The 26,810-nt window shown below is 41.9% G+C and overlaps 1 protein-coding gene across 1 annotated transcript in view; it reads left to right on the top strand.

The window, feature by feature from the left end:
• Positions 1 to 26,810, top strand: part of DOCK8 (dedicator of cytokinesis 8) — a 765,653-nt gene that overhangs the window by 293,586 nt on the left and 445,257 nt on the right. The window contains exons 10-11 of the mRNA XM_078675733.1: positions 13,546 to 13,626; positions 26,297 to 26,456. Of these exons, the coding sequence (XP_078531859.1) occupies positions 13,546 to 13,626; positions 26,297 to 26,456 (241 nt within the window). The remainder of the gene's footprint in view (positions 1 to 13,545; positions 13,627 to 26,296; positions 26,457 to 26,810) is intronic.

The raw sequence follows: 26,810 nt of genomic DNA, 5'->3' as shown, positions 1-26,810 counted from the left end.
CCCCTTAGTGTGTTTTTCCCTCTCTTGCTCTCAGCCAATATCTGAAAAATAAATGCTGGTTTCTAAAAATGAATACTGCGTATACATACTTACCTTTACCATATTTTGGTCCTCAATATTTAAGCTGCAATATTTTGGTGCATCAACATTTTACACAAGGTATTGAGGTAGGATTATCCATTAGATTTCCACCAGAAGTATCCCGGTATTTGTAAAGCGCGAACTAATCACCCCATAAGGATTTTGAGGCCAGGTCAGATTGGGATTGAAAATCGGCCCGGGCACACACAAAAAAAATCACCCCCTATTTGCATAATGCCTTTCCTCAAATCACTGCTTCAGCGTAATTACATTAAAAAGAAAGAGGGGAGGGCTTAAAAAAGGCATGCAGTAGTCTACACTAGTGAAACACACCTGAAAACAAGTGAGGCCACTTCTACTGAGGCCCCCTGCCCCGCTCAGTATGTGCATACATTAATGGGCCGGCCAGCGAGACAAAGGGAGTGATACCTCTGCCTGTTGCTAAACGGGGGGTGGGGGACCGGCGGTGTTGGTGGGGGGGGAGAGGATAGTAATGAGCGCCCATCTGCCTGCAGAAAGGCCACTCAGCCACCCACTGGGCTGCTGGCTGCTTTCTGAAAATAGAGACACTGCCCAAGTCCGCCCCAGACTGCTCAAAAAGCAGCAGGAACTCAGACACCAGCCCCTCGGGCATTGCCCGCGTGTCCGTGTTACCAATCCGAGGCTTCTTAAGGCGCTGGGGGCTGTCGGGGAGATTGAGTGAGTTACTGCCCAGAGTCACATGGTGCTGGGCTGAGCTGCCGCCGGCGATCGAGCCGTGACCCCTGTGCTCCGGAGTCAGCCTTCCTGGCCACTGCGCCACACCTCTCTCTCTCCACCTGGACAGGAGCGATGTTCTGTGACACCTGCGCTGTAAGAGGTGTACGATTTGGACTATTCAGATAAGAAGGAGCCTGATGCTGGGGAGAAGCTGACAATGTGTAAAATGAGTTTACATGACTTACGAGAGTGAGATTCATTTTCAGGGTGTGCTAGTGCCATAGACTGTAGGCTTCAAAGCTTGAGTGATGGTGCAGAGGTGATTGATTAGGGTCTGAAATTATTGCCGTTTTGGTAAAACTCTTCATGTGAAAGCAGGTTTGTGAGAAGAGCTGTTTCTGAGATCTATGGCGTTTCTGATCCAGTATCATTTTTTGCATTAAAAACGAATTTGTATTTAAATGAAGTGTGCAGGTTTTGGTGATTTGATGGTCTACTTTTTTTGTGTACTGAAACGTTTCGAGAAGGCAAGGTGGGAAATACGATTAGCAGGGGAGATACGTTTTCGAAGGCTAGTTTCATGTGTCTATTAGTTGGATAGTTTAGAAGGTTAACCCCCTTGAAGGGAAGTCTAATAGTTTTTTTTCGAAGCATTTGCTTTAGCTGCTGGGTCAATAGAAAATGTTAACTCTGACTTTGCTGAGAGGGAGATTTGACTGCTGAATAATTCATACTATTTGTCAGTGACAGCCGGTGCAGGTAAGAGTGGTGAGTCGGTGTGGCAGGTCGACAGACGATGAGGGAAAATCAAATTTTAAAAAAAGAAAACCACTTACCTTGCACTCGCTGCATCGCCGAGTTGGCGATGCAGCTTGCGCAAGTTAGGTGTTTTCCTTTTTTTAAAATTTGATTTTCCTTCATCGTCGTCTGTCGACCACCGCCCCACCGCTCTTACCATCACTGCTATTTGGAGAGTGTGTAGTGAACATTTTAAATCGGTAGACTACTTAGGGATGTCAGCAAGGCCCACTCTACATTTGGGGGCAATGTTATGATGTGACAGTGTACCAATATAAATGTAAATGTAAATGTCATGGTACTTATAGAGCGCACTGTCACCAGACAGTCACCTTGCGGTGTCGCCTATTCGGCTTCCTGGCGCTGATACTCATACCGCTGTGGAACCCCTCCTGGCTTTCCCTGTGAAGTGTCCACTCCTGGGCACCCCCAGGGTGAAGCCAGGCATCCTTAGTGCTGTTGGGGCCGGTGTGGAGGCTAAGCAAGCTATTGCCCAGAGTTGCAGCATGGGGCCCGTGATTAGAATAGGCACAGAGGCAAGAATTAACAGGTCCGAGGAAATTGAGCCCGAGACCCCGCCGAGGCAGGAACCGAACCCTGGTCCCTGGCCAGAACTCTGCATCAGGGTCTGCCGCTCTAACCATTGAGCCACACTCCTCCACACCAATGGAACAGAGTAAAGTAAAGTAAAGTCCACATTTGTAAAGCGCACAATCACCCGTAAGGGTCTCTAGGCGCTGGGGGGCCGTCGGGAAGATTAAGCGAGCTATTGCCCAGAGTCACATGGTGCTGGGCTAACCTGCCGCCGGAGCCGGGGATCGAACCCTGGTCCCCAGATTCCAGCGTCAGTCGCCCTGGCCGCGGCGCCACACCTCTTCCAGAACAGAGAGGTAAAAGAGAAGGTTGCCATGTTTTACTGAGGAATAGAGAGCCTTGTTTGTTGACAATGATGCCAGTCATATTGGTTGTGCCCGGGTATTAAGCATTTATTGATGAGCATGATATCTTGTAAGGCATGTTCTCTAGTGGCGGTGGGTGATGTGGGAGTGAGTTGAAGAGTGGTGAGATAACTGGTAGTCTTTTACAAGAAATAGTCTATGCAGGGTTTCTGCACTAGAACCATTTCTTTAACCGGCCCAGACAGGGACTCATCACTGGAGTAAGCATAGGATTTGTCTTTCACTGGGCACTTACTGGAGTAGAGGGATGAGAGGATAAACAAGTGATCCCCACTCCAGCCATCGGGCGGCCTGGACAGCTACAGAAGATAACCATCTATGAACAACATGGGAATCTGTTAAGACAGAAATAGAGTTCTTAAATAATGAAAGAGATAAATGATTTTGTTTAGAGCAAACAATTACAAATCATGTGATAGTAGAAGAGCTAACGAGAAGGAAAAAAACCATGAAATTTAAATGAGTGATAGAGATGGGATGTCGGCTGGCCTAATTGAAAACAATTCGGACACTTCCAGGAAATCTAGGACTGGTGTATATTTTCTGCTGTACTTCATGGTAGTTTTGTGAATTGCTGAAAGACAAGTATGCACCGATGTGAAGGTGTGACTTTGCAGGTGCAGATGAAGGTCTGTTCGATAATTGATACCAATTCAATTAGCATATGATTTAAAAAAACATTTTTTATTATTATTAGGCGCAAGTATAAAGAAGAAGCCTAAGAACAATTAGCACTGCAGAGAACACATGGGAAATTAATTATGTGCATTAAACTGGTTTATTCAAATCCTCTTGAAAATGTGAAATTACATTCAAATGTATGAAATATTTTGTGGGGTTTAAACAAATAGTTTGTTCTAAAGACATATATGTATGAGGCAGTTATTTTAAAATATGCAATTTTGTTTAACTGGCACCTCTAAAGAAGCAACCTGTGTGAAACATATTTTGGATAGCCATAAAAAATTACATATAAAGATCTTTTAGCAAGACAAAATAAGGCGTATTCGATATATTGTTCGGTTATTTAGACCAGTACTTATTATTAAAAAGTATATGTATTTGCCTTCCCAAACAAAATAAACATAAGCATCAAGAGTAAATTAATAAAGGGAGAGGTGGAAGAGGGGCTTAAAAGTTTATAGGCTGTGATTGGTAATAGAGTCAGCAATATAATGGTAAATCCTGATGTCCAGGTTTATTAAAGAACATAGGATTACAGGCCAGATGTACAGAGCATTTGTTTCAGTCGTAGTCTCTCGGAGTCGCACGTTTTTTTGCATTGTACTAAACTCATTTTAGGAGTCAGTAACTTTTTATCAACTCTTAAAGTAGGTTTAGTCAATGCTATTTGGAAGGGATGTTTTGTAGATGTCTGTTCCAAATAGCTATTCCTATCCATACGTGTTAGACTTGGCATCTTTGTCGTGGTTCCCCCTGATTTTTTGCCTCTACCACCTGTATTTTTGATTCTGTGCCGGATTTTGGTTTTACTGGCTAAGATGTTTTGGGCACTTTGCCACTGCTGACAGTTGTGGCTCCTCTGCTATGGCGGAGGAGTATCTCCCCACTGCTTTCAAGCAGTACGAGATGAGGAAACATAACACAATAATAACTTTCAGATATTATGTTATTTTTCCTTTGCGGGTGGGAGGGTGGGCGGGGCTCTTCTGCTTACGAAGCAGGGCTGGGGCGGAGTGGTGTGCATATTCAAGTGCGCAATGACTGTTTGGTCTGTTTGGTCTCAGGCTACCCAAAGCAGTCATGTGCACTTCTCTGTTCTTCATGCAGGCTGCATTACAGACTGCATGAAGAACATGCCCACCACTACAGCTCCCGGCTGAGCGCAATGTTACAGCGCGCAGACCAATCACAACGCTGTACTACAGCGTTGTGATTGGCTTAAGGGAGGGAGCCTGGCTGCCTGCTTCCTCTTCCTAGAAGCAGACTAAGGAGACCAGGAGCACAGAAGACACAGGACCTGGCCTCGAAGTAAGTTTTTTGTTTGTTGTAAATTTCTACACCCCACTCCCCCTGCCTGACACCCCATGCGACACCTGTGGCCCTAACACCTGTCCCCTCCACCTGCGAGCCATGCCGGCTGCCTCTGACTGCTGATCAGTGACAAAGTGCAAGTGCCCCCTGTGTAAATTGTGATTGGCATATTTGATTTACTGGTAAGCCCCTAGTAAAGTGCACTACGTTTGACAGGGCCTGTAAATCAAATGACACTAGTGGGCCTGCAACACTGCTTGTGCCACCTACACGAGTAGCCCAGAAAAGGTATCTCAGACCTGCCACTGCAGTGTCTGTGCACAGTTTGTTAACTGCCATGTTGACCTGACAAGTGCACCCACTTGCCAGGCCCTAACCTTCCCTTTTCTTACATGTAAAACACCCCTTTTTTAGGCTCAAGGTACCCCCATGGGCAGGGTGCAGTGTATGTGAAAGGACATGTACTGGTGTGTGTGACATGTCATGATAGTGAAATACTGCCTATTTAGTTTTTCACTTGGGAAAGGCTATCTTGCGCCATAGGTTAGAATGGTAAATGCTTTGTAACATCTTACAAGTATAACTTACCATTGGGACTAGGGGTGGGTGGAATTTGCATAGTCGCGCTACGCGAAGCTCAGTGAAACGGTAAGAAATCTCCACGAGCACGCAAAAGTTCAGCGAAGACGCAGAATTGCTTGTTCCGCCTGTTCACAATGCTTTCTTCCTGTTAGCGAACGCTGTGCGCATGCTCAGGGAAAAATATCTCACGAACATGCATTTTGAAAGCGCGTACAAGCAAAACATTCTGTGGTTCATGGAAGTTTGGGCAATTCCGCGTTCTCCGCGCAACGCAAAATTACCCAAATTCCGCGAGCGGAATGGAATTTACCGCCCAGGCCTAATTGGGAAAAGATAGAGAAATAAAGTTTAGGCTCTCTGAACTTAGAATTTAATAACACATCTTTTAGTAAAACATTTTTTTAAATTGTGTGTTTGAAAATGCCACTTTTAGAAAGTATTTACAACAAGGGGTGGTGATGGACAGAGTCTCTGAATTAAGCAGAGTACTCTCACCCAGTCAAGAGATCAGGGCTAGATCCAACACCGTTTTTTAGCTCATTGCACCATCCCAGTTTCAGAACCTGGCTGTATGCAAATTAGTCTGTCCCTGGCCCAGTGCATCATGGGAACAGGGCAGACCAGACTACAAAAGCCAATTCTTACACTGGGAAGGAAACAAGCTTCCGGGGACCGGTTTCTGCCATTTCAGGCGTCTTCGGCCCGGCTTGCTTGAATCCTGATGGTGCAATGAGCAAGGGACTCACATCTGAGCATACCCTTCCACGCTTAGGGTGGACAAAATTATTTACAACAAGGGGTGGTGATGGACAGAGTCTCTGAATTAAGCAGAGTACTCTCACCCAGTCAAGAGATCAAGGCTAGATCCAACACCGTTTTTTAGCTCATTGCACCATCCCAGTTTCAGAACCTGGCTGTATGCAAATTAGTCTGTCCCTGGCCCAGTGCATCATGGGAACAGGGCAGACCAGACTACAAAAGCCAATTCTTACACTGGGAAGGAAACAAGCTTCCGGGGACCGGTTTCTGCCATTTCAGGCGTCTTCGGCCCGGCTTGCTTGAATCCTGATGGTGCAATGAGCAAGGGACTCACATCTGAGCATACCCTTCCACGCTTAGGGTGGACAAAATTATTTACAACAAGGGGTGGTGATGGACAGAGTCTCTGAATTAAGCAGAGTACTCTCACCCAGTCAAGAGATCAGGGCTAGATCCAACACCGTTTTTTAGCTCATTGCACCATCCCAGTTTCAGAACCTGGCTGTATGCAAATTAGTCTGTCCCTGGCCCAGTGCATCATGGGAACAGGGCAGACCAGACTACAAAAGCCAATTCTTACACTGGGAAGGAAACAAGCTTCCGGGGACCGGTTTCTGCCATTTCAGGCGTCTTCGGCCCGGCTTGCTTGAATCCTGATGGTGCAATGAGCAAGGGACTCACATCTGAGCATACCCTTCCACGCTTAGGGTGGACAAAATTATTTACAACAAGGGGTGGTGATGGACAGAGTCTCTGAATTAAGCAGAGTACTCTCACCCAGTCAAGAGATCAAGGCTAGATCCAACACCGTTTTTTAGCTCATTGCACCATCCCAGTTTCAGAACCTGGCTGTATGCAAATTAGTCTGTCCCTGGCCCAGTGCATCATGGGAACAGGGCAGACCAGACTACAAAAGCCAATTCTTACACTGGGAAGGAAACAAGCTTCCGGGGACCGGTTTCTGCCATTTCAGGCGTCTTCGGCCCGGCTTGCTTGAATCCTGATGGTGCAATGAGCAAGGGACTCACATCTGAGCATACCCTTCCACGCTTAGGGTGGACAAAATTATTTACAACAAGGGGTGGTGATGGACAGAGTCTCTGAATTAAGCAGAGTACTCTCACCCAGTCAAGAGATCAAGGCTAGATCCAACACCGTTTTTTAGCTCATTGCACCATCCCAGTTTCAGAACCTGGCTGTATGCAAATTAGTCTGTCCCTGGCCCAGTGCATCATGGGAACAGGGCAGACCAGACTACAAAAGCCAATTCTTACACTGGGAAGGAAACAAGCTTCCGGGGACCGGTTTCTGCCATTTCAGGCGTCTTCGGCCCGGCTTGCTTGAATCCTGATGGTGCAATGAGCAAGGGACTCACATCTGAGCATACCCTTCCACGCTTAGGGTGGACAAAATTATTTACAACAAGGGGTGGTGATGGACAGAGTCTCTGAATTAAGCAGAGTACTCTCACCCAGTCAAGAGATCAGGGCTAGATCCAACACCGTTTTTTAGCTCATTGCACCATCCCAGTTTCAGAACCTGGCTGTATGCAAATTAGTCTGTCCCTGGCCCAGTGCATCATGGGAACAGGGCAGACCAGACTACAAAAGCCAATTCTTACACTGGGAAGGAAACAAGCTTCCGGGGACCGGTTTCTGCCATTTCAGGCGTCTTCGGCCCGGCTTGCTTGAATCCTGATGGTGCAATGAGCAAGGGACTCACATCTGAGCATACCCTTCCACGCTTAGGGTGGACAAAATTATTTACAACAAGGGGTGGTGATGGACAGAGTCTCTGAATTAAGCAGAGTACTCTCACCCAGTCAAGAGATCAGGGCTAGATCCAACACCGTTTTTTAGCTCATTGCACCATCAGGATTCAAGCAAGCCGGGCCGAAGAGGCTGATATGCCAGAAACCGGTCCCCGGTAGCTTGTTTCCTTTCCAGTGTAAGAATTGGCTTTGTAGTTTGGTTTGCCCTGTTCCCATCATGCACTGGGACAGGAACAGACTAATTTGCATACAGCCAGGTTCTGAAACTGGGATGATGCAGTGAGCTAAAAAACGGTGTTGGATCTAGCCCTGATCTCTTGACTGGGTGAGAGTTTTCTGCTTAATTCAGAGACTCTGTCCATCACCACCCCTTGTTGTTAATTATTTTGTCCACCCTAAGCGTGGAAGGGTATGCTCAGACATGAGTCCCTTGCTCACTGCACCATCAGGATTCAAGCAAGCCGGGCCGAAGAGGCTGAAATGCCAGAAACCGGTCCCCGGTAGCTTGTTTCCTTTCCAGTGTAAGAATTGGCTTTGTAGTTTGGTTTGCCCTGTTCCCATCATGCACTGGGACAGGAACAGACTAATTTGCATACAGCCAGGTTCTGAAACTGGGATGATGCAGTGAGCTACAAAACGGTGTTGGATCTAGCCCTGATCTCTTGACTGGGTGAGAGTTTTCTGCTTAATTCAGAGACTCTGTCCATCACCACCCCTTGTTGTTAATTATTTTGTCCACCCTAAGCGTGGAAGGGTATGCTCAGACATGAGTCCCTTGCTCACTGCACCATCAGGATTCAAGCAAGCCGGGCCGAAGAGGCTGAAATGCCAGAAACCGGTCCCCGGTAGCTTGTTTCCTTTCCAGTGTAAGAATTGGCTTTGTAGTTTGGTTTGCCCTGTTCCCATCATGCACTGGGACAGGAACAGACTAATTTGCATACAGCCAGGTTCTGAAACTGGGATGATGCAGTGAGCTAAAAAACGGTGTTGGATCTAGCCCTGATCTCTTGACTGGGTGAGAGTTTTCTGCTTAATTCAGAGACTCTGTCCATCACCACCCCTTGTTGTTAATTATTTTGTCCACCCTAAGCGTGGAAGGGTATGCTCAGACATGAGTCCCTTGCTCACTGCACCATCAGGATTCAAGCAAGCCGGGCCGAAGAGGCTGAAATGCCAGAAACCGGTCCCCGGTAGCTTGTTTCCTTTCCAGTGTAAGAATTGGCTTTGTAGTTTGGTTTGCCCTGTTCCCATCATGCACTGGGACAGGAACAGACTAATTTGCATACAGCCAGGTTCTGAAACTGGGATGATGCAGTGAGCTAAAAAACGGTGTTGGATCTAGCCCTGATCTCTTGACTGGGTGAGAGTTTTCTGCTTAATTCAGAGACTCTGTCCATCACCACCCCTTGTTGTTAATTACTTTTAGAAAGTAAGCATTTACTTGTTTAACCATTCTGTGTGCCTCTGCCTGTTTGTGTATTGACTGTCTGGTTTTGGAGTGATAGGGGCTGGGGATGTGCATTCACTGTCGACAGCCACTGTGGGTGTTGAGGTGTGCCTGGCCCTTCCTGGATGACTCAGAGCTGAGCTGAATGGGGTTTGGCTGCATTTAGAGTAGTGGGAGGAGATTTCATTGCACCTGAATAGGACCGGTCTCCCTTGCACAATGGTGTCGCCCCCCCCCCCGTGGTCATTCTGCATCAGTGATGACAGAACTGGTTTGGAGTGGGCTCAGACACCCTTGCACAAAGAGAACAAAGACCTTTTAGGGTATAAGTATTAAACCTAAAACCCCAGAACTTTAGATTACTTCTGGACTCAAGAGGAACCTTTGCTAAGGAGAAGGGCTGAAGAGCTGTAAGGAGGAGTACTGCCCCTTTGCTCTGTGGTGTGTAGAGTTGTCATTCAGATGTTGTTTCTGCCAAGGAGAGGACAAAGACTTGAACTTAGCTTTGAACCTGCTTGAAGAAGCTCTCCAAGTGCCTGTGTGTGCTGGCCTCCTGTTCTAAAGTCTCAGGGACACAGAGACTTCCCCCCAGCTCCCCTGAACTCTGCTACTGAGAGGTCTGACCTGCCAGGAAGTGCCTGTTCCAGTTCTGGGCCTCTGGAGGTTGTGCTTGCTGCTGGGAGTTGGAAGAAAAGAAGAACTGAAGAATTCGATGCGTAGTTCTTCCTGATGCTGTTTTTCCGAGGCAGCACCGCTGTTAGAGAAGAATCTCCACACATCGCTGTGCCGCTGCCAAACTGACGCAACAACTGTCGCTGCTGCAGGGACCGATGCATCGAGGGATCGCGGCCTAAGAAACCGACGCAGAGCCGCTCGTCACGCCACATAGATCACCTACGCATCGCTGATTTCCACGCATTGTACCTGTGCAGCAAGTTTTCCCAAGGCATCACCCATGGACCAGAACCGCCTTGAAGTCAACACGTCACTTCCCCCTACAGACCGGATCCACGCATTACTTCTCCTGCGTGCAGCAGAACTGTCGCATCGCCTCCCAATGGCCTCAGGAACTGACCCATCTCTTTATTTCTCGATGCTTCCCATCACTGCGGCTGTTTGACCTTGTGTATTTTGACGCATCTACAGGTACTTTGTGAGAAATCATGCATCCATAGTTTTCTATGGACCCAGTTGCTTGCAACATTTTTAAAGTCATACTTTTATTACATGTATGTTGGATTTTTGTTGTTTTGGTCTTGTTGAATTTAGATAAAGATACTTTATTTTCTATACTGGTGTGGTTTCCATTTGTAGTGTTATCACTGTATTAGTGTGTGTTTTGAGTACAAATACTTTTCACATTGCCTTTGGGATAAGACTGTCTGCTCGTGCCATGCTACCCAAGAGGTGAGCAGGGGTTATCTAAAGTATGTATTCCCCTTACCCTGACTAGAAGCAACGGTCCGTATTTAGATAAAGGTACCTACCTCTGCCAACTAGAGACTCCAATTTCTCTAGTTGGACTCCAATTTCTAACAATACGTATCAAAAGTTTAGGACAAAAATAACTGTCATAAGCCATTGAAAAGTTACTGACCCTCAGGGGTTCTCTTCTTTGTGGACCCATTCCCTTTTGTGAATGTGGAAAAAATAAGTTAGCTGAAATGTAGGCAGTGGTCCTTGAGACCGCTTCCAACTCTTAAACGACCAAAAAACGGAAAACCTTTCCTACTTAACAATGTTGCTATTTTGTAATACAATAATAGACATGGTGGTCTACTGGCCCTAGCAGTCCACCATCCATGGGATGGACTTCAATCGTAGTGTGTTGCAATTTGGGATCTGCCTCATTAACGTTCAAGGGTTTGGATGATGGATGGTCATGAAAGATTACATACAGGGATCTTGTAGGAAAACGAGATATAAGGAGCATTAGATATAATATTCGGTCATTTAAACAATGACTGACTATTAAAAGGGATATGTGTGTGTCTCCCCAAAACAAAATAAATATAAGCATCAAGGATAGATTAATAAACAAATAGGTGGAACCAGGACTTAACGGTGTTGTTGGTAATAGAGTAACAAATATCAGGGTGTATCCTGAGACCCAGGTTCATTAATGAGCATGAAATTAAGGTCGGATTGCGACCTACTATAATTTGGATTTTTAACAGCTGACCTATTAGTGCATATGTCAGTTCTTAAAAATCTTATTTTGAAACCAGATACTTGCACATCTGGACCTCTGTGTGGGAATTTCTGTGGTGATGAAGGATGCCTTGGGAGCCAAATGTCAATATATTTCCTGGCGTGCAGGAGTAAGAGCAGTGTTAGTGATAAACTGTGCAGTAGGATATGGTGATTTGTTAGTATAATGTAAGAGGCATCTGCTGTTGACCTACTCTGTGTGTTGTGCAGGGTTTCTGCATTCAAACATAATACCCAGCAGGCCCACAATGTAGGTAATCATAGAAGTCATGCAAAAAAGCTTTGGCCCTTCAGTCGACATAATTGGAGGCCTGAAGTACAGGCATGAGAAGAGAGACAGGTGACCTCAATGAAGACAGTATCCAGGTCGGAATGCTGCAGAAAACGGCGTATTGGAAACAGAACTACCTAAAGCGCAGGATGACTGATCACTTGGCTACCAAGCATTGTTCAGGTTAGGTTATTCTTTCATTTGCGCACTTTAGTGTTGAAGATGTTTGAATGAAAAACTCAGGTGTTTCCCCTTTAAATGACCCAAGTTTAAATACAGATATTTTATAGATTGCCCTGCTATCACTTCTCCTCACTGAGTAAGACGTTGCCTAGAGTTGGGCATAACTTGCGTATTTGCCTTCTGTGTATTTCTACATAATTATGCAATGAACTTAATCAGATGCAGCCAGCAAAGGTAAGAGCCGAGGGGCGAGCTAAACAAATTGAAAAAAAATTATGTAAAATATTAAAGAAAATTCATTTTATATACTTTTATATACTTATTTTAAGTGTAGAACAAAATATAAGAAAGCTACAGCCCATTTCAAGACTATTTTAACTAACACTTTAATTACTTTATATATATTAAATTGAATGAAATTAATTTCCCTGAGATTTACACAAAAAAACTCCCTAAAATAAAAAAATAAGTTCAAATTATTATGCAGTAATTATAAAGTAATTTAATTATATTTTAATAAACATGAATGTTCAATTAATTTAAAATTCTAAAATGGAGTTAAATATGTCATCATTAAAGATAAAATGTTTCATGTTTATATATTTTTTAATATTAAATTGTATTTATTTATATTTTTATCTATTTTAAATATTGTATGTAATTTAACATTATTTTCTTTGTAGTTTTATTTTAAGATCCTAACTCCAATATTTTCTAAGGGAAGTTGTTGCAGTACCAGTGGTTGGCCATGTGTGAGGCTGGATTTACTCTAGTACTGAGCTGGAGTAATTTACTGCTAACTTGGGTTCCTTTTTGGGTGTAGTAACTTTAGAAGTACAGTTTGTCAACAGAAATTAGCTTACTCCTTTGTGGTGGGTGCATATCCTTCCCCGGCTTATTCGTCCCTAAACTCCTCTCACTTAGTAAATATCCCACTTTTTCCATCCACATTTAATGCTAAGTAGCAAACTTACATGTGTGAATATCACCCCATAAAAAAGATAGGAAAGGTGGAGGTTTCTTTTCGGTTTGTGAATAGCATTTTGTACTTCTTTATTAGTACTACTAAAAGTACAACAAAATGCAGTTTGTGAATAGGCCTGCAGAGTTTCCACTATATTTGCATATTTTCTGTATTTTTAATAGTAACAGAGAAATGTATCAGTTGTTTTCCCTGTTTGGTGGTCCACACTTTCAAGCTTACACTTGAATGAACTAGGTGTGAGCATGGCAGTAATCTTGTGAAAAGTGTGTATAAGGGAGGAAATACTTTTAATGGAAACTAACTTGTACAAGAAAAAGGAAACAACCATTTTATTTATTTATTAATTTTTTTTGTAAATCCCGAGTGACTACCCTAAGGAGGTTAGCATCTCATAGGGTTTCTCTGCAGGGCACATTTTACACATACAAAGGGATAGAAATATAGGCATATGCCAGAAATGTATGTAACATACATTATTCCCTTGATGTTCGGAAACTCCTAGGCAACTTAAATATATGTGTGCATGCTGATTTTGTGATCAGTTATAAATCTCCGCCATGCATCTACATACACTTACGCAGCCAAAGCTTTCTTTCTGGATCAGCCCATCATTGCATTTCTCATTTTGGAAAGGCAAGAAGATAAGTACTATATAAAGGGACTTTGATATACTTTTTCTCTGTATTTCTCAATTGTTTAGTTGCAAATCCAATGATAATGAGATACAAATATTTAGCATGTGTCACCTATACAAAGTTTTTGGCCAAGTGTTTAAAGTGTTAATATATACTGTCTCTTTTATAGATAGAAAAAGTTATTCAACAAGGGGAAATTGGAGAGTGTGCGGAACCGTACATAGTCATTAAGGAAACTGAAGGAGGCAAGGTATGGAAATTGTGAAATGCTTAAGTAAAACAGTCTGATCAGTATACGTTAGATTTTGATTTGATTTTAATGTGATGTTGAAATGATAACCATCATTATTTGTATCTTCATTGAAGAGAAGGAGTCACATAGGTAAGGGGGTGAAAACAAAATAAAGACATCTGAAAAGATAGAGGGAGGAAAAGAAGGGGATCAAGGGCCAGATGTACTAAGGGTTTTTGTAGGCTCAAATGGGTTTTAGACCTGTTTGCGCCCGCAAAAAACCTGTGGCCTATATACTGATCTATTTCCCAAATCAATTTGCAACTCGCAAAATAGGATTAGCGACTCGCTTTTAGGAAGGGGCGTTCCAAGGGTGGCCCTTTCTAATAGCCAACTCCTTAACCTATGTATGGCTCTTTGCAACTGCAATTGTGGTCGCAAAACATTCGCAGTTTACCCACTTGCAAACAGGAATGGGTCCCCAGGGAACCCCTTCTCCTTTGTGAGTGGCTCTCAAAATATGTTTTAAGTGCAGGCAGTGGTCCCAGGGGTTTCATTTGTATTTTTAAATTCATAACTGCATTTAAAAAAAAGAAATCGGCTTTATTTAAAAGCAGTCCAAGACATGGTGGTCTGCTGACGCCAGCAGGCCACCCCTGGGAGTGCCAGCCATTCCCAATGGGGTTGCAAATTGCGACAGCCTCATTAATATGCATGAGGCATGCAATTTGCGACCGCATTGGGAATCGCAAACAGTGTCTCAGACACTGTTGTGCATCCCAATTTGAGAGTCGCATATGCGAGTCGCAAATTTGCGGAACGTACTTCTGGCCCCAAATGTACTAAAAATAGAAAAATTGTGAGGGAGTGTTAAACTATTAAGAGTTATTGGATTTAAAAAATGTATTTAATTTTTATAATTATTAATTCTTCTAAATTAAATATATGACTTGTTTTTTTGTATTTTGTAATTCTGTCTGTTCTTAGAAAATAGTGATACTGCATTGAAGGGAGAAGAAATGCCACAAGACGTCATAGCAGGGAGAAAAATAGTGCAGACTGTACGAGTATCACTTAATGAATACAACATTTGATTTTGTTCCCAGCAGCTGAATACTTTTCATATTACTTATACAGCTTAACAAATATAGGACTTTATTATTTACAGGATGCAAACACTTACTATTTTGTATAGTTGTCAAATTAATCTTCTGTGTCCTAACTACAAGAGTAAAGTGCAAGCTTCTATTATGTCTGTTTTTCACATAACTCAAGTAGACATGTCACGTTTGCCATTGACACTGCCCTAGCTTGTTGTCAACAGCACTTTGCATGCTGGAATTTTTAGGACCCTACTTGTATAGATAAAATCAAAACCGTAATTGCCAGAGTGCAATGTGAGGGTGGCTACAAAGGCAGGACTGGCTGAAAGTGCCATAGTTAACATGTGCCTGCTTGGCAGTTATGTAACAATTAAATTAATTAAAAAGATATATTATTGCATCAATGGTATAGACAACAACGCATAGCTTTCAACCTCTATTTCCCAAAAATCCCTCAGCAGAGTATTACAAAAGCTACTTATAAAGCCATTTTAAAGCATACAAAGGCTTTTTGTGCCTCCAACAGCACCATTTGTACTAAACACCTTGGGGGCAGGACCTTCAATGCCCCACCTCCTAAAAGGGTGTCATTGAGTCCTACCAATGTTATTTCAGAAATGTGTCTAAATGCACTATTTGTCTAATATTTTCTGTATATTTATTTAAAGAACACTCTTAGGTACCCCTGAATGATGTGAGCACTATATAAAAGAACAGCTTAAACTGTATATCACATTTAATGCCATGGCATATAACAGATATTTTTATTACTTAATTTAATGGTGTTCAGCTTATTGGCCGTGTAAGGAAAAAAGTTGATTTCACCCTTCTGGGATTCAAGCTCATAATCTGCATGTATTGCACAGTTGTCAGTAGCAAACATATAACTTATTTAGCCATCTTGCCAGCTTTTGAAGTATTCAAACAACTATTTCCTAAAGTAAACCTGCACTGGACATGTTGAGAAAAAAAATGTACCTTGAATCTAGCTCTAAAATACCTTTAGAGGATCCTGCAGGAATTGCACACAGAATCACTGAGGCAGGTTCCTGGGTGAACTCCTGAAGGTGGAAATAGATCTGCAAACTGTGGACCACAGGATCTTAGTATACAGCACGCGTAATCAATTGACATTCATTGCCAGCCCAAGTGATGCGAAGATGAGTAGTTTGACTGATAGAGCATCTGTGCTGTAGTCAACACATGTTCTGGAACACGTTTTTCTAACATAATCAAAATAACAAGTATAGAGGTGCCACCCCAGTTATGGTCTGACTATTCATTTATCACATTCAGAGTGACATGCAATCTGATCCACAGTCTAACTATATGCCCTTCAGACAGTACAAAAAGGTTACTTCCATATTGTCAACAGTAAACTGCATGCAAGACCACAGGACACAACTAGCTTAGAGGACCTAATCAATGTTTTCTGCTGCAAATCAAATACCTGCAAACAATCATCCTATGCATTTCTTTTGGGGAAGCAAAAATCTTACATGAAATCCATAGGAATGAATGAGAGTTTCCTATCAGACTCTAATGACAGCTAGACAGGGATATCCTAGTGGTTGGTATCAGTTCCAACTCTCTTATTACTTTCCTTGTATTGTAGATCATGTTTTATTCTCTTAGGTGGTCTTTACAAGAATCATATTGCGCTATCAAATAATAATCAAAGCATTGGTAATTCCTTCTGTTGGGATTATCTAGTCTTTCCAAAGAAGCCCATTACAAACTACCTTGAATAATATAACAATTGCTATGAAGAATGTTCTTCCCTCAAAAAGAAATGTCTTGCACAAAGTTCATCATGAACAACAAATAGTACTACTTACACATTGCCAAATTGAAAAGGAAATGCTGGAATCTGGAATGCCAGTGCTGATACAACACTGCAGAAGACCCACAAAGGAAAATTATAAAAAACATTCTAGGAAGAAAAGAAACATTCTACTCTACTATTGAAGGGAATGGCACATATTTCTTGTAAATTTACAGTCCAGAATCCCTGCAAAATATCATATACAGCACCCAACAACACATAGGGCACCTTGTAGCATTGTTTGATTCCAAAGTAGTTGGAATTTGTGGCACTGTTACAAGTGGCCTAGAGACCTCTATCACCGTTTTCCCCCTCTTATACCTCCCATTAATATGATGTCCACATTATGTGACTTTCACACTCATGGTTGTGGAATTAACAAACAAGTCAAAACATCAAGGCTGACATCAGAACCCTGTCCGGAATCATGTATCAAGATATTCTTCTGACTACCTGGTGTGGAATTGAAGTATGTATTACTTTTCAAGGGCATTTTGTCTTGTCCCACATAGAACATGCAGTGATCAGCCCCAATGGGACTTGTCAACTGAGGTTTTATATAATCTTTACTATATCCTAGATAAATCTGGAAGTAAAGGTAACTAGGCTGCAGCATGCATGTCCCTCTCCATAAACAGCTTCAGGCCCTTTAGTAATTTTAAATATCCTTGAAAGGAGTAAGAACTGCAATTCACAACATCAGTGAGAAATTCCTATTTTCACTGGGTGGTCATAATGCACCGCTGATGCTTCGAATTGTTGTTGAAATTTATAACATATTGCTGCAAAGACAAAATGACTGAAGGAATGGGTGGGAACTCAATGTTTTTTCATAAAATGTATCCAATAATTCCTGCAAGAGTGAAGCATAAATTCAGAATGGTCCCTACAAATCCTCCATAATCAGTGTATTATACAGTGTTATACTGGCTATTTATCGTACATAAGACATCTTTTCACCCAGTTAATTACGTTGCACAATCTACAATACCAGTTTAATTTATTATTTAAATTTCAATCACAATAAATGTAGCATACTTGGAAAGTTATTTACAAACACGCTTACACAAACATATATATAGATGTGTATATATGCATCACTCTATGCCTGAAAGGGTTTTGTTTTGACTTAATACTGGGTGCTCTCTTGTGTCTGGACAAAGCTATACCTCTCTGAAGAGCTCTAATTAGAGCGAAACACTGTGTCAGGGGTTGCTTTTACTCATTTCAGGTTGGCTTGAGTTGGTATTTTACCAATTCAAAGCTGTAATATTGTGCCTGGAGTGATAAATGGCTTTTGTTATTTTACAGCTCGGCAAGGACTGCACTGTACTAGTCCTATGCTTAAAGACATTGCTGTTTAAATGGCAAAAGATTTTGTCATTTTCTATCTCGGCGTGGATAGCACTATGCTAATCCTATGCTTAAAAACTTTGATAGAAAAACAGACATTTGAGGTGAGCAGATCTAGAGTGTCGCTGGTGTTGAGAGTGCTCTAACAGGAGCTGCTTTCCACCTAAACTGAGACCTACCCAGAGTTCTCTCCTTCTTTTTTGCATAATGTATGCGTCACTCTATGCCTGAAAGGGTTTTGTTTTGACTTAATACTGGGTGCTCCCTTGTGTCTGGACAAAGCTATACCTTTCTGAAGAGCTCTAATTAGAGCGAAACACTGTGTCAGGGGTTGCTTTTACTCATTTCAGGTTGGCTTGAGTTGGTATTTTACCAATTCAAAGCTGTAATATTGTGCCTGGAGTGATAAATGGCTTTTGTTATTTTACAGCTCGGCAAGGACTGCACTGTACTAGTCCTATGCTTAAAGACTTTGCTGTTTAAATGGCAAAAGACTTTGTCATTTTCTATCTCGGCGTGGATAGCACTGTGCTAATCCTATGCTTAAAAACTTTGATAGAAAAACAGACATTTGAGGTGAGCAGATCTAGAGTGTTGCTGGTGTTGAGAGTGCTCTAACAGGAGCTGCTTTCCACCTAAACTGAGACCTACCCAGAGTTCTCCCCTTCTTTTTTGCATAATTTATGCGTCACTCTATGCCTGAAAGGATTTTGTTTTGATATATACATATATATATGTATATATATATGTATCCTTAGCGTTGCTACTGGCGAACAGATGTATAGCTATGCATTGGCGATCCCCGGAAGGTCCCCCCATAGAGGCATGGACAGGGGCAGTCTGTAAGTGGGCGGCGGCCGAGGAAGATGCCCTTCGGGAGGAGGAATCCAGGGGCGCACGTAAACATCCCATATCTATGGAATGGGCCATGCTCCTCCATAGCTTCCGGCAGTCCTTGCGCACTGATGACCCGCCCACGTCTACACCTTCCCCCCCCACTCACGAGCCCCGACTATTTCCCCCCCCCCCTCCCCAGCCAACCTGCCCGAGTGAACCCATAATCCTTGGCTGATGCCCTAACTCCTGCACCGGATTCCGGTACTCCACGCCCCCCTCGTCGACGCCCCGCCCCCATATCGACCGTCCCGCTACCCACATGCACGGGGCACCTCCGCCCTTTGGCCGCTTTCCCTCACTGTGAGCGAATGCTATGGACCCCCTTGCCACCCGGCGCCCGACACCTGTCTCCTTCTGCTATGCTCTTGCTACTGCCTACATGCCCCCCTCCCACAGTTTCGTCCCCCCAGTTACTTAGCACCACCGCTCTGTGAACTGTACAGGCCCTGATCCAAAGACCCCTCTGGTGGGGGCTTACCAGACTATAATTAATCTCCTTTCTCCCTTGCGGAGCTGGTTTCCTGTACCCTAGCCTGATTACTTGTTTGATTGGTCTGTAATGTTCAGTGGATGAAATGCCAAATTACACAAGTTTATGCACAGAAAAGTTGCGCGAACGGCTGACCGTGGCTGAATGTTGACGCCACGCCAGCAGATGATCTACCTTGTACTTATGCTTGATGATGCAACAATAAAAACAAGTTTAAAAAAAAAAATATATATATATATATTTTTTTTTTACATATAACAATATTTATTTTTATTAAAGATAAACCATAAAACACATATAATTATATATTTATTTGAAGAATATAGGAGCATATTTCATATTTCTTCAAACAGGAGTCAAAATGTTTGAAAAAATACAACAAAAATTAAACTTTTTTGAAAAGTAAACACTTTTTAAAAACCAATTCAGTATCAAATAAAATAAAAAACAAGATATCGTACAAAATATATAATTTTATATGCTCAAAATATCTTTTCAAATATAAAATGCCATGTAGTAACCTAACTCCAAACCGCAATTATTTAAAAAAAACACTTGTTCTAGCCACAATCTTACAAACATTGGGAATGTACATACATTTTAGGGGTTAACGTTAGTATTCTAGTAACAGTTTAATAACCATGGTGGAAAGTGCATACCTGAGTGGGGTAATATTCAATATTGTAACTCCAGTCTAACGAAGAGGAGAGGGAATACTGCGGTGGGAATTATATTATTTACTATTCTAATTCAATTATAACAAACACTGGGGAAAGTGCATACATTGGTGGGTGGGTAAAATTTACTTTTCTAACTCCAGTCTAACAAACATAGTATGTTCATATGTTAGCGGAGATATTGAGGTAGGGGTGCAGATTTACTATTGGTGAAAGTGCATTTATTGTGGAGGCTCGGATTTACTATTCTAACTTCAATCCAACAAGCACTGTGTAATTTTTGCACCACAATTCTCAATATAAAAATAATATATATATATATATATATCAGTTTACATTTGTACAAGAATAAGACACGTAAGTTTAATTTCTTAAAATGAATTTAAAATAAAAAGCTCAACCCCACCCACCACAAAACACACAACATAAAAAAGTTAATAAAATCTGTTATGATAAGAAATGTTTTTAGTTTTTATCTTAGGAGAATGCACAGGTAATTATAAACACTGTTACATTATAATAATATATCCCATATTCCTAGGCAGTTTAAAAAATAATACATCATATAGAAATAAAAAACAATATTAAACGTTCAATATTCAACATATTGAACAAGTAATGCTCATTAGTCTACACTCTATAAATAACAATGGAGTCCCACACCCCAGCATACTGCAATATTTTCATAACTTAAACATGTATATATAAAAAAAATTCAATTAAATAATTAGCATTACATGATACATTAATCAATTTATATCAATATATGTATTTCATTTCAACACTGCCCACGCAATCCCCCAATAACACACACAATCCAAAATACAAATATATTAAATAATTATTAAACCAATAAATAAATAACAATACAAAATTACAAATGAACCAGATTAACATTAATATATATTTAGGAAAAGCACTACCCACCCTTCTCACTCCAAATAACTGACTAATATCCACCACTCAATTGACTTTCATATTTCACCATACTAATTCAGCACTAATCCTTTATGGGTTTCCAGAGTAGCATGCTTTAACACCCCATCAGGGGTAACAAGCGCTATATAAATACAAATCTTTTTTTTCCACTTCTATCCTTCTGATATTCTTCCGAATCCAAATTACTGACTAACCTATCCACCACTTAAAATTTACATGCATGTTTCACTATACAAATTCAACACTAATCCTCTATGGGTCCCGGAGTAGCATGCTACTCGCCGAAAAAGCGCTTTGACGCCTCGTCAGGGGTAGTAAGCGCTATATAAATGCAATTACAATACAATATTTAAATTGCATTTTTTTTGTCCACGATATTTTTTTGTGGCAATATTTTAGCAGTGGTAATATGGTCACATGATATATTTGAGTCGAGAGTTAGGTGGAGCAAACCATCTATTCTATCAACGAATCTGCCACTCTCACAATGTAATCTATTACCTAATATTACCCTGGGCCGTATTACCAGAGAACCCCAGAAGCATAGCTGATGCCTACTTTAACACTTTGTGACCCACATGTAGGCGGTTGGAAGCATTCATGTACTATATATGTTCCATTTGGGAGGTAGCAGGCTAGTGTGTTCAGAAAGACAATGACAGAAGGATAGGAGTCACACTGCCACTGTCTCTGCAGGCATATTCTGCCCCATGGGCTCTAGAGGTGTCTGTGGGTCTAATGGTTCGCTAGACAAATCCATCCGCTACAGCAATCTGTGTTTGACCTGATGCACAAAGATTCAAATCCCAGCAGGTCTACAAATCCTTTCATACTCCCGAGATTAATAAAATGAGGACCACTGAGTTAAATAACACTAAGCATCTAGTATAGCATACAAGAGGTCTCAGTCTGATTTTTGTTTCACATTTTAAACCAGTGGGTTGGAGGAGCTAAACACATTGGCAATGTGAGGGGCTCATGAGCGGGAAAGGAACATGATGCTGCTAGACCTACTGCTTTTGCTTAAGGCAGGTACACTGAGTTGTCTGCTGATTCCTTATCAGAAATTAGCTTCAGGGTTTAATTCTGGGTTTCACGGTATCTTATCATGTACATAAACTTCTGGAAATTTCCTTCCCCACAGAGCACCATGATACAATCTGTATCGCTTACAGATGATCGATTTTCTGTTCCTATCTTGGAATGTAGCTATGCAGCAGTTGTATTCTTTAGACCAGTCTTATGTTTCCATTTCAATGACTTCCGGCATTCCTGGCATGGCTTGCTTGTGCAGAAAAAGTTAATTCAAAGAAGAACTTTCGACAGTAGGCATTAGTGATTTTGGGCTGGGTTTGCGTGTTCCCTTTATTCAACAAGGGCAAGTTCTTTGGACATTCATGTGCTCTCCACTCACTCCTTTCATCGATTTCATTGTAACATCCTCTTTCTGTGGTTTGGACGGCTTTATGATGATTTTGCTTTGGATTATTTTCTTCCCTTCAGACTGAGTAATTTGCAGTCTAGAGGATCATTCATTTGGGTTCTTGCTGTAGTCAATGTATGGGTGAGTTTACAATTTTTAAAGCATATTTTATCTAACTGTTCCTCTTTTAGTCAAAAAAGGAACATCTCGTTGGTCTAACATTGTATGAGACCTGCCCAGATTCTCTCTTTGTGCAATGAGATAATCGTTCTTAGCCTCCTGTTTTGTCACTTCCTCTCCCAATGATGGTGTCCACTTATTCTTAAAGATTTTCCCATTTTTCATATCTATAAGGTGGGGATCTCTGTTCAACTCTTGAGCTCGGATTTGGTCTTAAGATGAAACTGCTTTCTAGAAACATTCATGGATGGACTGTTTGGTAATCAGGAGCTGTGCCCATATCATCACCACTTATTGATGGTTTTGCTTATTTCCGTAAAAGTTCTGGGTGGCATATAGCAGTGATAAACATGTGTCAGGCTAACCCTTACTTTTTTCTCAGCTTTGATCTCGGCCTTCTTTTCTACTTCAAATTTCCTTTATCCTCTTTGCATATCTGTATTATAAACCTTTACATGATCTAATTGTGGAGTAGGTGGTTTGACTGAAACCCTGCATCCCTTGTCACCTGACTTAAGCTTCTGGTGTCAAACGTAGATGTTGAGGTGACTTTAGGGTAAATGGCATCAAAATTCTGTCATGTTTTTACTCCATGCAAGCTGAGGAAACTGAAAAAGCTCTTTGATGCAGCTCAGGCCTACTAGTTTTGGGAAACGTCTACAGCCACATAGAAAACAGTTAAAGGCTTGGAAGGAGCATTAACTGGGCAATTCGGAATTATGGTTATTGGGGAGATTTTAACAACCAACTTCAGCTTATCTTCCTGAACTTTTGGCATGGTGTACTGACATTCTGCCAAAGTAGAATCTCCTAGAGGATGTAAAAGAGAAAAGGGCGGAGAACAGTTACAGTACCCAGACAGCTCTTCTTCCCTTGTACTTTTATTCCTAATGCTCCTAAAGTCCCTCTGCTCCTTAAAACGCCTCATGGGCCATTATGGAAGCTGACACTAGTGAATCGTTGGCTCTTACTAGATTACCCCATCCCTTTCTTGGGCTCCTACGTTCATCTATATGGTGTTCTCTCCATGAGGTACATGGGGGTGTGGGTACATGGGGTCACAGAAACAATCAGCTTCCAGGGCTAACATGGGCACTGTTAAAAGTGGAGATACACTAAGAACAGGTGAAGAGAAGGCATGACTGCAGAAGAGCCTCTGTTTGATGACTCATACATTCTCATCCTCATCACCTTGGTTAGTTCCACCAACTGAATAATGAGCCATCGAGGTCAGCTAAATTGCTCTTTGACCTCAGCAGCAATGCTCAGCAGACATCCAGTGGTGGCCTGCTGCTGATAGTCAGAAATCTCACCCCACCTCCGAAGGACCGCATCCATGACCGCTAGGAGACAGCTGAGCCTGTGGCCTTCCGACCACCATATTACGAGCTTCCAGAGGGGCCGGCGGTGGGCAATATATTTCCAGATCTATCGATTCCTGTGTGTACATTCCAACTGCATATGTCTCAAATGCACACATATTAATGATATATGTGGAAAAAGTACCATATACCCATTACCGGGATTCAGCTCATAAATGGGCAGTCCTGGCAATGGATATATGATATGAAAAAGACTTACCTGTATATCACGAAGATGGGGTTGTATTCCTTGGGGTGAAGATGCTTCAGTTTAGGCAGGTCCTGGAGAAAGGGATCTGCGTTGAAATCTGCTGGGAAAACTATGCACCACAAATCCTTCGTTCCCGTCGACCATTAGGTTACGGTCCAACCACTGCTGTCGGCTCGTCGGGAAGTCAACTCGTAATCCGGACTGCTGTGTTGCGCCTCTGTACCGCCCAATGAAAGCTGCCTTCACCCGATCATGACACCGGTGTGCTGGCGGTGTCAGCGGTCCAGCCACTGTCTTTACACAGCCAATCTGCCTAACTCATAATACAGCGGATAGCTCAGTGCCAGGACAGCTTTCCACTGACCACCAAACTCGTAAAGTGGCCCGAAGAGAGGGAAATGCTATTACAAACACCCACCCTCAAAAAAGTAAGCCCATTGCCATTCACAAACTATACTTATAAAGTTACAGCCAAAAAGGTCCCAAACTCTAGTAAATGTACTCCAGCTCAGTCTTGGAGTAAGACTCTGCCTAGCACAACCTAGGGCCACTGTAGTTACTTGCTTCACGAATATAGTTTAGTAAATCTTCTTTATTTAAAGATATATGCAGGAAGATATAAAGAGGGTGCTGCTGCCTTGAAATACAAAAGAGACTGGCAGATCAGCATTCTACATTCTACAACAAGCCTATTCTAAAAGGATGACATACATTCTAATTCTATCAATATATTCTAAAGAATACTAACCAGATACCACAGCCAGTCAAAGGTAGTGCAACCCACTCCGATAGCAAATAATGGAAGCAGGGACTTGAAATATTCCCCATTCCCGAATTATTTTGACTTTACTTAAGGAAATATAATTTCTAAAGTTATTTTTAATGCACAATTAATTTTAATTAGGTTATAGGCTGTACCATTATATTTCATTAGTACTAGGTTTAAAATATAGTAAATTGTTTTACATGTATAGTTCATATTAAATATGTTTCATATTTTTTTAAGGAATAATAAATTGTAATATTTTTTCCTATACTTTCCCATAAGAACATTTCCACGTATAAGCAAAGATTTACTAATAGTACGTTTATGCTCTTAAATGCTTTTGTAGGAGGCTTCGCTGAGAGGTGGAGACTTGCAAGTCTACACCTAGGTGTAAATATCCACACAGAAATAGTGATTAGCAAAAAAGTGTAGATGAAAGCCTAGATTTAGTAGTAGATTTACACCTGCGTACATTTACATGTGCAAATTTACATACGTGAGTAAGCTCCTGTGCTTTCATCCACCCACTCTTCGGTATTCCTCCCATTACTTGATTCTGTTATGATAACCCCGTCCAACCAGAATCTCAGAAGTATTCCAATGTTGTATTTTCTACAACTGTATGTATAGCACAGTATCACTAAAAAAACTACAAATAAACAAAAATCATACATGTTATGTTATGTTAATTTCGATTTATATAGCGCCAAATCACCGACAGGTCTCTTAGCGCTTGCTTTGGGAACCCGTCCTGGCTTTCCCTGCGAGATTATCCCTACTGGGTATCCCCAAGGTGAAGACCAGGCATCCCGCCGCAGGGGCGCCGTAGTGGAGATTAAGCAAGCTATTGCCCAGAGCTGCAGAGTGTGAACCCATGATTCGAGTAGGCACCGAGGCGAGAATGATCGAGTCCGTGGACATTTTGGGCTCAAGACCCTGCCGCGTCGGGAATTGAACCCTGGTCCCGGCCTGACCTCTGCATCAGGGTCTGCCTCCTCTAACCAGTGAGCCACACTTCTCCACACACATGGGTGGCATACATTGTTTTTGTCATGTTTAAGAATCACTTTGACTGAAATGTTTCTGACAATTCACAGACAAATGCTGATTCCTCGCATTTATAACTAAACAAACGGGCATCTCTGGGGTCTCTCTTGGTATCCATGCCACTATCGTCACTTTATGCCGTGATAACAAAGCTTTTATGACGTAGGAGCCTACGCGACATGTCTCAGTACACACTTCAGATGCCTGGGAGACTCGAGTACTTCCCGCCATTGAGAGCAGCAGATAAAAGCATCTAGCGTTTCCTGCAATCAACTAGTGTAAATAATCCATCTCAGCACTGTTATGGAAATGATGGTGAAAGCAAAGACGCTTTATTTTGTGTGTGTCAACGGTGCTTCTCAAATATGTAACCATTCACAGGAACCTGAAATATTGTTTGTTGTGTGTTTTTTCAGAGTAAGGATAAAGTTGAAAAACTGAAATCTCAAGCCGAGTCCTTCTGCCAGCGTTTGGGGAAATACCGCATGCCTTTTGCCTGGGCCCACGTAAGCCTCGCCAGTGTCTTTAATGTGTCAACACTTGAACGAGAAGCTGGAGAAGGGGAAAGCTTGAATGGTAAATTTGTGACACTTAAAAACATTCTTGACACAACGTATTTGTTATAAAGTATACTGTGTTTCATGATTTAAACGTCACCTGACTATGTCTACCCTTACACTGCCCTTTTAACCAGGTAAGAAAGAAACCTTGACCTCAACCTGCACCATAAATAAACAAGCATTGGCAATGACAATAGGTCTAGCTTTAAAGGAATGTTGTATGGTATTCTTAAGCATTACAAGTAAATAGCATGGTAATGGAATTTGTATTTGTGTGGAAGCAAATTACTGTACAATAATATTGGTGTAAGTTAAAAGGTCAAGTGACAGTTGCACTACCAAGCCATGTAGATTAATGACTGTCCCCCTT

This window comes from Lissotriton helveticus, chromosome 2_1 (assembly GCF_964261635.1).
Source record: "Lissotriton helveticus chromosome 2_1, aLisHel1.1, whole genome shotgun sequence".
NCBI classification, from domain to species: domain Eukaryota; kingdom Metazoa; phylum Chordata; class Amphibia; order Caudata; family Salamandridae; genus Lissotriton; species Lissotriton helveticus.
The sequence above is the reverse complement of the archived record's forward strand: the minus strand, read 5'-3'. Positions and strand labels throughout refer to the sequence as shown.